Source organism: Lagenorhynchus albirostris, chromosome 3 (assembly GCF_949774975.1).
Source record: "Lagenorhynchus albirostris chromosome 3, mLagAlb1.1, whole genome shotgun sequence".
Classification (NCBI taxonomy): domain Eukaryota; kingdom Metazoa; phylum Chordata; class Mammalia; order Artiodactyla; family Delphinidae; genus Lagenorhynchus; species Lagenorhynchus albirostris.
This window is the reverse complement of record NC_083097.1, coordinates 66,315,810-66,330,606: the sequence shown is the minus strand read 5'-3', so window position 1 is coordinate 66,330,606 and position 14,797 is coordinate 66,315,810. Positions and strand designations below refer to the sequence as shown.

The 14,797-nt window shown below is 38.3% G+C and overlaps 1 protein-coding gene across 1 annotated transcript in view; it reads left to right on the top strand.

Annotated features, from left to right (window-relative positions):
• The first annotated feature begins 406 nt into the window (after positions 1-406).
• Positions 407-14,797, top strand: part of HAPLN1 (hyaluronan and proteoglycan link protein 1) — a 30,691-nt gene continuing 16,300 nt past the window's right edge. The window contains exon 1 of the mRNA XM_060146145.1: positions 407-506. Within this exon, the coding sequence (XP_060002128.1) occupies positions 407-506 (100 nt within the window). The remainder of the gene's footprint in view (positions 507-14,797) is intronic.

Genomic DNA, 14,797 nt, shown 5'->3' with positions numbered 1-14,797 from the left:
AACTGTGTTATTAACTTATACTTCAAATTCAGAGGTTTAAATGTTTTTGAAAAGTCTGTTTATATCCTTGCCACGTCTTTTTGTAACTTGCTATAACTCTCTACATCGAAACTATACTGTTCTAAATAAATTTCTAGATTTACAGTTCTGCAAAGATAGAGTTAAACACTGTTTGGACTCTGGCTACATAAGAGAAATTGGAATTGTTCAAAGCTGCAGTCTTCAGCTCCCAAAGACAGCTACAGTAACTTTCTGAGCACATCGGGTTAAATATTTTTACAGACCCATTCTATGATGATAAGGCAGTAATAAGTTGTGCAGTGCAACACTCCAAAGGGTTGCAAATCTCACAAGCCTCTTTGTATGTGATGCTTTCACAGCGAAGAAGATTCTTTGGGCTACAAAGATGAATAGTCTACTTCTTCTGGTGCTGATTTCAATCTGCTGGGCCGATCATCATTCAGACAACTATACTGTAGATCATGACAGAGTTATTCACATCCAAGGTAAGAAAACACAGCTTCTCTTATGAAAGTCAAATCATTTCAAGTTACTTAGAGTTGAGATGCTTGGTTAGTGTTTCTTAATTTTAGTTCTGCTGCACTGACTTTTCCTTTCAGCGAATTGGTGAACATGCTCCCTGGCTTTTGAATGCTATTGCATTACAGTAGAGTTAAGAATGGGGGACAATTAAAGTGCATTGGCTTAAGAATGTCCAGCTGCAGGGAGTTGATGCAATTGTTCAAGGCTTTTCAGTTGCTATCTTCTAAGTAGAATGGAGGGTAGAAAGTTTATTTAGAGGCAAGGCAAAAGCGGGGTGGGCGGGGGGAGAAATAGGAAGTAAAACTTAAGATGTAAGGTCATTTTGTTAGAATCATCATTAAGAAAAACATGAAAATGAAAGTCAGACAAGCTAAGGTTCAGGAAAAAGTAACTTACCTTATTAAAATCTCCTTTGGTAAAGCTTTAGTTCCCATAGACCAATGTATTGCCCTGCATATTTCTTTTCAGCTCAGCTGAATCCTAAGCCTGGGAGCTGTAGCAGGATTTGAGGCCGCAGTACAATGCAGCTATTTCCTCAGCCCCAGCTTCAGATGAGGGACATCCTGCGTTAAGAAAGCTAAGAGACTTAGCTTTCAATGAGACTTAGCTTTCAATGTTGCATTTCAATGCAATAAGAAAAATATAATTCTAAAGGAGCTGGAGCTTCTCTTTGCCCTTGTATGCTGAATAATTAAAATAAGAATTACAGGATTTAACAGTTTAAACATATGATGGTATGAATTTTAGATGAACTCAGTTTGGGGACCAGAGGCATTATAAGTTTGCTAAGAGACATAAAACATCAAGTTATAGCTTCAAGGTCAAAAGTGTAGTCTCAGGAAATCGCATCCACTGTTGAAAAGTATGACTTGTGAAGGTCAAATGATAGTGTAGGTCTGGCTGGAAGTATTTTCCTGCATGTATTACAACTACCCAGATAGAATTCTGAATTTGACAATGTCTAGCTATTTTAGGCATTTCTCTTTCAGTTCTCTTTGTTTCTAACAGCTTTACGATTTTCACTGTTGGACCATAAAAAGGAATTACATAATCATAAGTTTTACTATGCAAGCTGCTGACTCAGCTGTTTCCTTTACTATATATAGTAGAATCAAAGCTGTTTCCCAGAGACTTAATATATTTACACATAGAGATTTCTGATGAGGGAGCACATCCTTTTAACATCAAGTCACAGAAGTTTTAAATCCAATGGAGGATTAACCTTTAGCAATGGTTTCAAGCCATTACTAGACTAGATACCTGTTATTGATGTATAAATCATTTAGTCTAATTTCATGCAGAGTATAAAAATATTATTTTAAAACTATATTAACATTTTAAAAGTTACTCCTGAAGGAAGCCTGTAAGTCAGACTCAAGTTTTCTCAGCAAGGAAAACTTCTGTTGCTCCAGTCTTTCCATTCCCATATACTCTGTTGAAATTTAGTGCAAAGGAATTGCTGACACAAGGTATCAGAATTATCCAGATTATTTGCCTACACTATCCAATTTTTTAAAAAATGACTTGCTAGTCCACTTCATTTTAATTGTAAATTCATGTTCTTAGAAAGTTGCTCTGAGCTTTCAAGTAATAATACTACAAAAAAAAAAAAAAACAACTTACAAGGCCTACATTTTGCTTATGGAAATTAACACTGAAATGTGATTTGGGTCAATATTATGATGCTATGTCCGTAGTTGAAATTTTTTAAAAAATTGCTCCAAATACCTGTTCTCATTAGTTTTTATCCAACAAAAAGTTTTCTTTTTACTTTATTATAGCATTCAGATTGAACTTTCATGTTCTCAGCCCTTCAGAGAAACACTTCCAAATGGCCTGCCATAATTTCAGTTGCCTTTTATAACACAAAAATAAACCCATAGCACAGCAGATAATCATTAAAGCAGATAACCTTCATTACTTACATACTGGATTATTTTCTCATATTTAAAACTTTTATTTATCAAACACAGCCCTCCAAAAACAAAACAAAAACATGGCCCAGAAGGAATTTAAGGGAGCTGAAGGCTTCATAAAATTTTATAAGAATTTTGCAATCAAATGATTAAATTAGTAATCTGAATCTCAAATTCCCAAATTGTACTGATAAGCAGTATGAGCTTCTCTCAGTGACAGAAAATTATTCAAAATTCGTGTTACTACAAAAACACCTTTTCTACCTCTCATTTGTAATTAATTTTTTATTTTTGTACCTCAAGTTTCCCAGGCTTAAATAATACCAGGGGAATAATGCACATAATCCTCAAATTCTCCTTGGCTGCCTTGATAAAGATGCTGAACACTTTGTTAGCACGTTCTTAACTCTTATGCATAAGAGTTACCTAATTATTTTTTCTGAAGGCTTCCTCCTTATCTAGTTGTGGGAGATTCTATAGAGATATAGGCAAAAAATTTTTTTAATCTGGCTTAAAAAAAAAAAGTCAGAATACCAGGGGAAAAAATGGCAAGTATAGATTCCTGGGCAAAGTGTTTCTTCTGAAAAGCTTTAGATAAAATTGCACTTGTACTAATTCACTTCCTTTAATTTTTTTATTGAATCAACTTGATTAAGAAAGTAAACTACACTTGTCCATGGAGTCTGCTAAAAATTTGCAATCAAGATATCAGCTTCTGTATCATATACTGTTCGCAGTGTGGGGGATAGTAATTTCCTCAAATACTTCTACAGGAAGAGATAACTGTTGTTGACATTGTCTCTATAACAATCTCAACTAACAGATTATACTCCTCATTTCATGATGTGCCTAGTCAAACAACTTCTCAAGCCTTTGAAACTTGAGTTCATTAGGAAGATTTTTATATGGAGTACTAAATCACACAAAAGCACAATTTTTAAAATATTTGGATCTGTTCTAAAAAAACTCTTTGTAGACTTTCAATTACCAGTAGAAGTTCACAGATGATGAATATACTTTGTAAAATACAACTTTTACGAAGACATTTATATGGACAGCAGAGAAATTTTATGACCATTTGCCTATTAACCAAAATAGCTGCAAAACAATTATAGTTATACTGAATACGTAACCGCCTGATCTTATCCATGTCAGCGATCCAGTGTTTCCTGTCTCTGGCATTCCAAGTGCAGGTCTTCTGATGACAAGTTCAGGAGTTTTTCCCCTAATCCCAGTTACTGGCTTTAGACCTTGGGCAGATTACTTAATCTCTTCAAGTCTCAGTTATCTCATGTATAGAATTGGGTATAATCACTGTTATTCTATAAAGCTTTGTGAGAATTAAATTAGATAATATATGGAAAAGTGCTTAGTACCCAGAACACAATAAGCACCAGTAGATGATAGTTGTTATCGCCATGTTGATTATTTCTTCACTGTCACGGAAAACTGATTTTTAAATAGAAAAGGGAGCACAAATACTGGTGGGAAAAGGTCGTGCTTTTCAAATTCATTTGCTAGCAGAACCATATCATTACCTTAGTTCTAATGAAGTAAACATTTTATAAATTGCCTTCTTTGCCCTCCTTAATTCCAGTTTTAAATTTCTCCAATGGTATTAAACATTATCTGATCACTTTTACTTTCCGTGTAGAAAATGAAGCTTTCCAAACTTAAGTAGTATTCCCCTTAATATACTTAGTAGGTGAACACAAATAAGCTACATTAAATTTTTTAAAAGAATAATAAGAGGAAATCTTAAGAGATGAAAACAGTTCCCTTCTTTATAAGAAGTAAAACTTACGGTCACTTTTCTCAAAAGATAAAGCAATTAGATTTTTTTAAAGAAAGAGTTGTCAGAAGTTCATCTCTGTGGGTGGCAAAAATAATGGAGATCTAGAATCCCTCGCAGAAGCAGACACTCTCCACTCAATGTGGTTGGTTCCCCCTTCTTGTGCCCCAAACCACTCTTCCATCCTAGCTTAGCATCAGACTGTCAGCTTTGTAACACTCCAGCTATACAGTAGTGCCTGGCACATACTAGGAGCTTAATATATGTGCTGAATACATGAATGAGTGCAATGAGACACTTCTAAATTACCACTCTTGTAATGAGCACTTCTCAAGTCCTGTGGCATCCATGGCATTTAGCAACACATGACACATTGTGTGGGCCTAATGTACGTTAATAGATCACTGCTTTCATTGTGTAATGTTGGCATAAAGTAAATCATAGTTTACAGAATTTAAGAACTTAAAAGGACTTTAATATAGATCATTGAGATCAATACGCCATTGTATAAATGAGGAAATCAAGACCCAGCACTTAAATGTTGCTTGGCCCAGGCTGCATGGCTGATGAGGAGAAGTTTCTCTTGGCTAACCCCCTTCTTCAAATCTGGGATCATTTTTCACCTTCTTTTTTTTTTTTTTTTTTTTTTTGCGGTACGCGGGCCTCTCACTGTTGTGGCCTCTCCTGTTGTGAAGCACAGGCTCCAGACGCGCAGGCTCAGCAGCCATGGCTCATGGGCCCAGCCGCTCCGCGGCATGTGGGATTTTCCCGGACTGGGGCACGAACCCACATCCCCTGCATTGGCAGGCAGACTCTCAACCACTGCACCACCAGGGAAGCCCTCACCTTCTTAATGAATGCACCCTGACTACTGTGCTCTTCCCCTCCTCTGGCATCCCTAACTACCTCTGATATTCTTTTCCTTTTCTCTGTAGTCCTGGATATCTACTTTACTTATTTTTATGCAATTGTTTGTGTCCATCTCTGCCACAAGAACATATATCAGCTCCACGAGGGCAGGGATCTTTGTCTGATGTATCCCAGTCACCTAAACTAATACTGGGCACATAGTATAGGTAATCAATACATTTGTTAAATAAATTCAGGGCCAAAATCTAGGAACTTTTCCTAATCAAGTCCTAGTCAGTCTTTCCAAATCTCAGGAAACTTTACAGTTTGTACGATGAGAGGCAGCAGATAAGGAAGAGGATTCTGAGTTTCGATAGCAATTTTTGTTTGGTCATTTTTTATTGCTCCCACACTGCACATAGCGTCTTACAATCCAGGAGAATCCACCAGAGGCAGGATGCAGCCATCCTCCTAATGTGTGCACGAAGCTTTGAAGAGTATTTGATTTACATTTGGTCACTGCAATGCTATCGTGTTCCTTATGTAATATCTGCAGAGTTGGGATCTGGTGGTGCAGAGAGGATCAAAAGGAGTGAAGTGATTTTAATAATGGATGAACATAAACCATCTACAGAACAAAAGTTTAATGGGAGAGCTAGATAAGCATTCTCTCTTCCACTTAAAACTTGTCTGGACTCAGACTCCATGAGTCTGTTTACTAAAAGTTAAATTATAATTTATTTTTTCTTTTCGAGGCAGAGTACACTATCTACAGCTACAAATGCAAAATCCATGAATATCAACTATATTTTCCAAATTGCATTTGGCTAAATGCATACACTGTTAATAATACTATCTAGAAATTATGAGCTATAAAATATTAGAGAATTTCATCATGAAATTATAAAAATTAGCAACATCCTAATTCTAAAATCTCTTCTTAACTTACTATAGGATGTGAAACCGAATATGCTAATAAGAACCTACTGCTTTAAACACAGCCTTATCATTTGATCGGAATAAGAATATCACCATATAAATACAATAAATAAAACCAAAAGAGATGAAGGAAAATGTATATAGGCATATACATACATATGTAAAAATACTGCACGCATACATATATACACTTATTTGGCCTGCTGTAACAGAATACCATAGACTGGGTGGCTCATCAACAATAGAAATTGATTTCTCACAGTTCTGGAGGCTGGGAAGTCCCAGATCATGGTGCTGGCACATTTGGTGTCTGGTGAGAGCTGGCTTCCAAGTTCAGAGATGGCTGTCTTTTCTCTGTGTCCTCACATGGCAGAAGGGGACAAGGGACCGCTCCTGGGTCCCTTATATAAGGGCACTAATTCCATTCATGAGGGCTCCACCCTCATAACCTAATCACCTCCAAAGGCCACACCTCCAAATATCATCACATTGGGAATCAGGTTTCAACATATGAATTTGGGAGGGGGGGCACAAATGTGTCATCTACAGTAAGCAGCTTAATAGGCATTGGGAATAGAATGATGACCAAAACTCACAGTCTTTGTCTTCATCAAGTTTATGGTCTAGTGAAAGGCAGACATTACTATGAATATAGAACTACTAACTGTGATAACTGCCATTCAATAAAGCAGTTTCTTTAAATTATAGGTATAAGTCAAGCATGGCAATAATTTTCCTCAACTATATAGTTGGTACACTAGGTACACACACACACATATAGTTTATACATTTATACACACATACACAACGGTTATAAATAGAAAAAGCAAGGAATGAAATGCAACTTCGCATTTGCTAGCCCATTGCCCAGTCTTCTGTGCATTTGTGTGTCCTTTTGAAATAATCTACTCTTTCGGGCATTTGCTAAACATTGGCCTTCTTTGTGCAAAATACTGAGTTATTCTCTATGGAAGAACAAACCATCTCCTCAGTGAGCTTAATGACAATATTATCAGGGCGACAAAGATGACAAAAAACAATAAAATAAGTGTTATATAGAGGTTGAAATATGAAGAAAAGAATAATTAGTTACCAAACAAAAATATCCTACTATTTAGAATTTTGTATTCATACTCACTTTTTAAACCCATAAAATACACCTTAAGAATATTTCTAAACTTGTTGTAGGGTAGCCTAAAATGCTGAATTCTATGTTATTCTATAATGCATCTATTAAAACAATGAATTTTAGAATATTTCCAGGTATAAAAACCTATATTTAATAATATTTTCAGGTAGCAACAAATTCACACTAACAGCCATTGCGTTCTCTGTTCCATCCTGAGTGCTGAAATTGGCAAATTATGCAGGAAGCCAATGACTGTTTGGAAACTTTCCCAAAGCTTTTTTTTCCCCCCCCAGAAAAATCCATTAAATACAGAAGCCTTTTTCTTTGGTTGCAGCTTTGCTGGAACCAATGTTGACTCAGCTAAAGCACTGACCTATAGCTGAATGGATTAATGTTAAAGTAATTTCCACATGCTATATTTCTCTGACTTTCCCAGCTACCAAGAAAGAATAGTTAGATTTCTTTATCGCTTTGGCTCTTTATTTTAAATGGAAAATGGAAACTACTCTTTTAGGAATGTATTTTGGAGTACAAAAATCTACCAAAGTGCTAAGTTAAAATATTTCATTAAGAGGTATCAAAGTGAAAATATCCAGGGGGTGGGAGGGGATCTTTGTTACAGAAATATTTTTATTTCAAAATGAAGACACTGAAAGCATAAGAAATCTAAAAGTTCTATACAAATCACTTCAAAGACATTTTGTGTATTTTGTATTGCTACAATGTAGTAGCAGCACTACATATGTTCTCAAAAATGATTATCAAGTAGTCAGTACAAATTGGAGCCATTTTAATCTTGTTTTAATTAAACACGTTGGTTGCTTGACTTGAGTACTTCCTCGGTAACTAATTACCACATGTATAAACTCTGAGTAGTATGTTTTTACATACTCAAGGATTATGCTGTGAAATGTACTAAAGAATATTCAGCTAAACAAGAATTCTACCTACCTTTCCCACACACTGTCCACTCAAACAAGACAAGGACATTAAGGATAAAAACACAGAAAGACCATAGTCCATCAAGTACAAAATTAACAAAGCAAGTTAGAACAGGGAACATTTACTACAGTCAAGGGCTCAGATTAGGTGAAGGGGGTGGAAAGAAGGGAGAGTCGTCTCTTGTTTCTAAAGAGAGATCGTAAATTTAAAATAGAAACACCACTGAAAACATATCCTTGAAGTGAGGAGATTTCCGCTTCTAGAGGATTCTATTTGAAGTGGTGTTTGTTTGCTTCCTTGCTTTGCCTTGTTCCTGGAAAGCATTGGAAATGACGTTTGTCCGATTGGCTCAGAGTTACTGAATGGTAGGGAAAGGCACAGATGAAACAGGTGAAAGGCATGTAAGTTAAAGACAGGTTTCCTTATAAACTACAGTATGTATTACATACAGTTTTTATTTTCTCAGTTATATGGCTACATTTTTTCACAATGGATTTATGATTATCTGTGACCAATAATATTGCTAGTAAAAAATAATGAACACTCACACAAGGGTTTTTTCCTTTTCTGTTTTTTGCTTTTTTCAAGAATAGAGAGGAAAATTCTAAAGTTTTCTTCCCTAGAATAATGTGGGTTATGAACAATTCTTATTTTCTCTTGAAAACTGTCATAAATTATACTGAAAGGTTTTAAATCTCCAGAATTTACATATGATTATTTTATGTTCTCACTTTGCCTTGTTTTTTATCACACAATCATTAACGAAGGGTCTTAATTAGCTTAAAATACTGAAAAGCTGATTGGACGTTAATACTTCATAGAGATGTTTCCATGTAAACGGAATATCTTATTTTAAAAGATGTATGATATAACAGTTAGTTATAGGCTGCCCATAATATATTAAAATCAAAGTGTGCTCCAAAACCAAGCTTTGGCCTCTTTCCTTATAACTATTTATTTGGCTTGCATATGTAATTGAATAAATAAAAACAAATGAACATATAAACAATAAATATAAAAGTGTTTTTAAGGGGGAAAATCTTGTGAGAGAGCCCCTAGGGGGCTGTAGGATGAACCCCATAGAGGGGAATTAGGAAGGGCTCTGTAGGCTGAGCTCTGAATAGTGAGCAGAAGCCTGTCACATCAAAAGCCAGGGACAGAGCATTCCAGGTAGAAAGAATGGGAAGTGCAAATTCTCTGAGATGGGAATAAACATGGTATTTTCAAACCAGAGAGAAGCTAAAGGGACTACAGCCTGGCAGTGGAGAGGGTGTGGTTTAAGATGAGACTGGAAGAGGAGGCATGAGTGAGACCATCGTACTTTTTATTTGGTTCAGAGTATAGAGTTCAGATTTTATTCTAAAAGTGCTTGAAAATGGCTAAAAGGTTTTGGGCAAAGGGATGATGTAATATGATTTACATGTACAAAAGACCAGGTGACTACTGGATTATGGTGGGTCAAGACTAAAAGTGAGGAGACCTTTAGGAGGGTCTTGTGGTAGTTTAGGTGAGAAATCATGGTGGTGTGGCCCACGATGGTAGCAGTGGAGATGGATGGAGATGAACCAATTTGGGAAAAAAAAAAAAAAATGAGGTAGAGATGGCAGCACTTGCTGACAGACTAGACGTAGGGATTAAGGGAAAGGGGCATATCAAACACACCTGCTAGATTTGGGCTTGAACAAATGGACAGATGACGGAGGCATAAAATGAACTGAGGAAGATTGGGAGAAGAACAAGTCTGGGCAGGACAGGAGGACTCAAGTTATTTGTTTGGCATCCAATATATGAGCAGCAGGTCATTGGATTTACTAGTTCGGAGCTCAGGAAAAAGTACACTGCTAGAAAGTTTTGGAATCACCAGCACATCAACATTTATAGCCATGGGACTAGATGAGATCACAGGAGAAGGAGGAAATGCAAGCAGAGACAAGGAGATCGCCCGGGTCTGAAATTCAGAAATCCTCAGAATCAACAGGTGGGATAAAGGAGGATTCAAAGGTCACATATTCACTTCCCAGAGTCTAAATCCTGATCTCTGATATGTGGTAATTTTTTTTCCCAGGTAACATTTTTTTTAAATCTAAATTAATTGCAAGTTTTTAAAAATAGGAGATATTCACATTAAAATGTGCATTTCTAGGGAATTCCCTGGTGGTCCAGTGGTTAGGACTCTGCGCTTTCACTGCCAAGAGCGTAAGGGCGGGGGTTTGATCCCCGGTCGGGGAAGTGGAATCCCACAGGCCACGAGGCGCAGCCAAAAAAAAAAAAAAGTGTATTTCTAGCATCTGTTGAAAAATCCAAAGACCTGCTGCTTTTCAGCCTGCATTCCCATTGGACAACATCAGTGGGAACGAGTACTTGCTCCCCGTGAGCATGGAGTGCGCGCACTCAGCAATGGTACGGTCCCTTTCACTCCTTGTGTTCTCAAGACCATGGTGCTCCCTTCATTTTCCCTCAGCCTTGCCCACCTGGGCTTTTGTGTTCGACTTACCTTTCGTTTTGTTTCAGCACTAAACTTAATACTTGACACATTAAAGGCTATCAATTCATGATGGTTGATTCAGAATCAAAAGTTCCCTTTTGCCTCCAGAACTGACTCTGCATTGTACTATCTTGATATCTTTCACACTAAGTGAAGACACTAAGCATACCAATGTATAAAACCAACAGTGTCCTTTCTGCAAATTATGGATAACTTGACCTTATGTTTTACCACAAAGTGGAAATACTCTGAGCAGAGACAAGTAGATCTGAGCCCTCTACCACATAAAAACACATTTCTAATAATTAGGGACTGTGTGGTTAATTACAGCCTAATGAAGAAGAATGACGCATGCTAATGCTTCAGTTTCTCCACACCCTTTGAAAGAAGTCTGTATTACAGTCCTGGAAAGTATGATTCTTCAAAGATTGTCATTTACTATATTAGTAAAACATTCAAATTTTATTTTCTTATAATGTATTCCTTAATTTCTCTGTATCTGTGATATTTTTTTTCTGAGACTAAAATAATAGAAATCAAATGCTATTTCTTTACTCATAAATCTTTGATAACATGCACAAGTTTAAATTCTGAAAATTATTAGCAAGAGCAGACAACTCCGAGTTGACAAAGCTAGTATGACTGTCTCAAGTTTGGGGACCAGTTATATTGGACTTAACCAATGGCAATAATACCGATAAATTAATATTAGCATTTAAAACCACTTACTATGTGTGATACACAATAGAAACTTCATTACCTAGGTCATCTCATTTAGCTCTCACCACCACACTACATAAAGGTGGTTATCCTCACTGAGGCTGAGAGAGGGTCTGTAGCTTGCCCCAGGTCGTATGGCTGTTAAGTGGTAAAGCTGAGACTCAAACTCAGGCAGGCGGATTCCTCTGCTCCTGACCCACCAGGAACCATACAGCCTCCATCTAAGCCTTCTCTGAAAAACGTCTGAGTGAAGCAGTGGGTAAAAACGGCTCCCATTTTATTCCATTCAACTGATATAATTATGTTCCAGAAGAAATCAAATCACTATGAAAAAAAGATTTGGTCTCAAGCCTTTGAGAAACTTTTCCTCAGGCCACCATAGTGATTCTGAAGAGCAGTTCAAGGAGCAAGGTGGGGTGACAGCTACCAATACACACATTCCACCTCTACAACCAAACAAAGACTTTTTTTTTTTTTTTTTTTTTTGCGGTACACGGGCCTCTCACTGTTGTGGCCTCTCCTATTACGGAGCACAGGCTCTGGATGCACAGGCTCAGTGGCCATGGCTCACGGGCCCAGCCACTCCGCGGCATGTGGGATCTTCCCGGACCGGGGCACGAACCCGTGTCCCCTGCATCGGCAGGCGGACTCTCAACCACTGCACCACCAGGGAAGCCCCGAAGACTTTCTGGAACCCCCAAGGAAAGGGAGGAGGAAGCAGGAAGAAGCTGGATTAGATACAGGGTGTTTTTTGAAAAGGCTTTAAGGTGGTGGTACTGAAATGAGCTCCTATTCTATTAAGAACCACTAGATTAGGAAAATCATCATCAGTTGATGAGATGCGAGTTTTCAGGAATCAGTACTTTCTAGGAACTGTCTTCTGAAAGAGCATAGGAAAGAAGAAAATGTCGATGACAGAAGCTGGTTTGCATACCTGGCACACTTTGGAAACTCAGTAAATGTTTGCTAGTAACAGCCAACATTTACTGGGCACTCAGGGTACCAGGCACTAGGCTAGGCTCTCAGCATATCACGTCCTTTAACCCTCACAAGAACCCTGCAAAGAAGGTGGCTTAACTCCATTTTACTGATGAGAAAACTGAGCATATAAAGGTTAGGTGACACCAGGTAAGAGGCACAGTCCACACGCTTAACCAATAAACTATAGCTGCTGCGAAAACAGATGAAACAATAATGAATGTGGAAAGACAAAAGTCACAAAGAATTTAGTAGAACAGAGCTAAACACCCTCTTCACGCTTTACTTCTTCCTGGTTGAAAAAGATGAAGAAAAAGGAATTTAAAAGAGACAATATTTTTCAAGATAGTAACCCAGTTTCAGGTTTACGTCTCAGAACACAGATTGTTGAACTACGTTCAATGGACGCCCTAGAACTACCTGTAGGCTCTTGATGCCCATTTCCAGCAAAGAAGCTCACCTTTTATATGGCAAAGATCTGCCTAAAGTATCCTCTGGGGAGAAAAGTTTCCACTGTCCCTGAAAAAACCTTCAGGCTCTAAAATAGTGATAGCACTTATCCTTATTTTTTACTATGAAACTTGGATATAATAACATGGTACACATTCATGATCAACATCACCCGAAACAACGCTATATGTTGGTGTTGGGCTGTCTCCCATCACAGAATCAATTTACCTCTAAGGCAAGTGTTGGGCTGCACCCCACAGGCCTACAAGCCCTGTACCTGCTCAGCTTCAAGACTGAAGAGCGAGCCCAGGTCAGTAACAGAGACATCAACAGTTTAATGGATTGGGGAGCTTACACATCTGAAGCAAGGTCCTGGAGCAACACCCCACTGTGTGTGGCAGAGGGCAGGCAGGACCTGGCTGCAGTCTTAGCTCCCCAGGGAGAGGGGAGGTTACCATTTATAGGGGGAATTGATGTCAGGTTGGTTCATCAGTTACCAGGGAAACCAGAAGAGGAATACACCCCTCACCTCCCCTTTGATAAGCTATCATGGTGGAGACGTTCTGATCTAAAGCTAGAATAATCATTAGCTGGGACCTGGGGCAACTGTGTAGGAAGGTGAGTCATGAGAGTAGGGAGTAGGTGAAGCAGGCACTGGTCGAGCAGGGGATGTACAGAAAGCAAGAGAACAGCCATCTTGAGTGGTCTGACCATACAGGAAGGAAGCCGGATGTGGTCAATACCAAAGGGAATGCTCCACAGCACATCACATCAGGTAATGCAGGTCACATACCATTTAAGGAAACTGGAAATACAATTCTAGGTAATCTGGTTAAGCTGTAGATTGATAAGAACAAGCAGGGCACAATGACTATACAGTGTTTAGAGAGCAGGTAGGCCCCGGCAGAGGGTGGAGGGGTGTTGGGAGGAGTATGTTCCTGTAGCCTGTGACAGGGTCACAGAGGGTGAGAAACAGGAGTAATCACTTTACAGCAAAGAGCAATCTTCACTTACCTTATTTTCAGCTTTGGACTCTTCCTTTATAGTCAAAACTAGAAGACAGTCAATACCTTTGTCGGTGGTATCTTAAAGGAATTGAAAAAACGAGGTAAAATTTTCACGTTTTGAAGACCTGTTTAAATATAACATTATTATTATTAACAGAGCCATAGGTCTTCTCCAGAAATATAATCTTGCAATTATAACAATATACTGCAATTCTGGCTATGAGCTGCTTCTACCAGCTTCTTGTGTGTATTTCTAGAGACACTTTAGGGAAAGCTTTTTGTTTATCTTTGTCAATTAAGTTTTTTGTTCATTTCTGTCAACCATTTTTAATATTTTTATTCCATTTCTACTTAGGGCGTGCACAGGTGATACGTGCACATGGTTCGAAAATTTTTAAATATGGGAGTATACACAGTGAAAATATCCCAGGAGCTCTCGACCCAGACATCTACCTTTCCTTTCCACAGGCTACCATGGTTATTAGTTTCATGGGTTTCTAGTGATTCCTTCAGATATAGTTTATGTAAGTATACATATTTCTTTCCAAGTTACACACATGGTAAGAAGCACACATATTCTTATATGTCTTCAGGTCAGCATTTGAACTCCAGGTAAAAGCAAAGATGGGCCAGGGAGAAATACAACAGGATTTCAAACCCAAGTCAAGTAGTAGAGGGCAGAGGGCAGCCATGCATCCTCCTTAAAGCTTCTTTCCTGCCCTCTTCAGGTCACCCTTCCTGAAGTGCTGAGTCATAGAGGAGAGACTCAGAGTCTTTACATTGAGGAACAGCTGGGCAAGAAACTAAAGCTCTGTCTCTGATAAATGAAAAGCCCTCTGAAAGGACATTAAACACTAGATGGAGAGAGAGAGGGGCAGAGGGGAGGGTCCTTGTAAACATCTCTGATGCAAAGCTGACAAGACACAGCAGAGTCAAGACCACTGACGGGAGCTTCTAGCTCCCAGTGAGCAACACCGGGAACAATGGGATTTACTCCAGTCTGAAGGAAACAAAACACAGTCGCCCCTCAGTGTCCACTGGAGATTC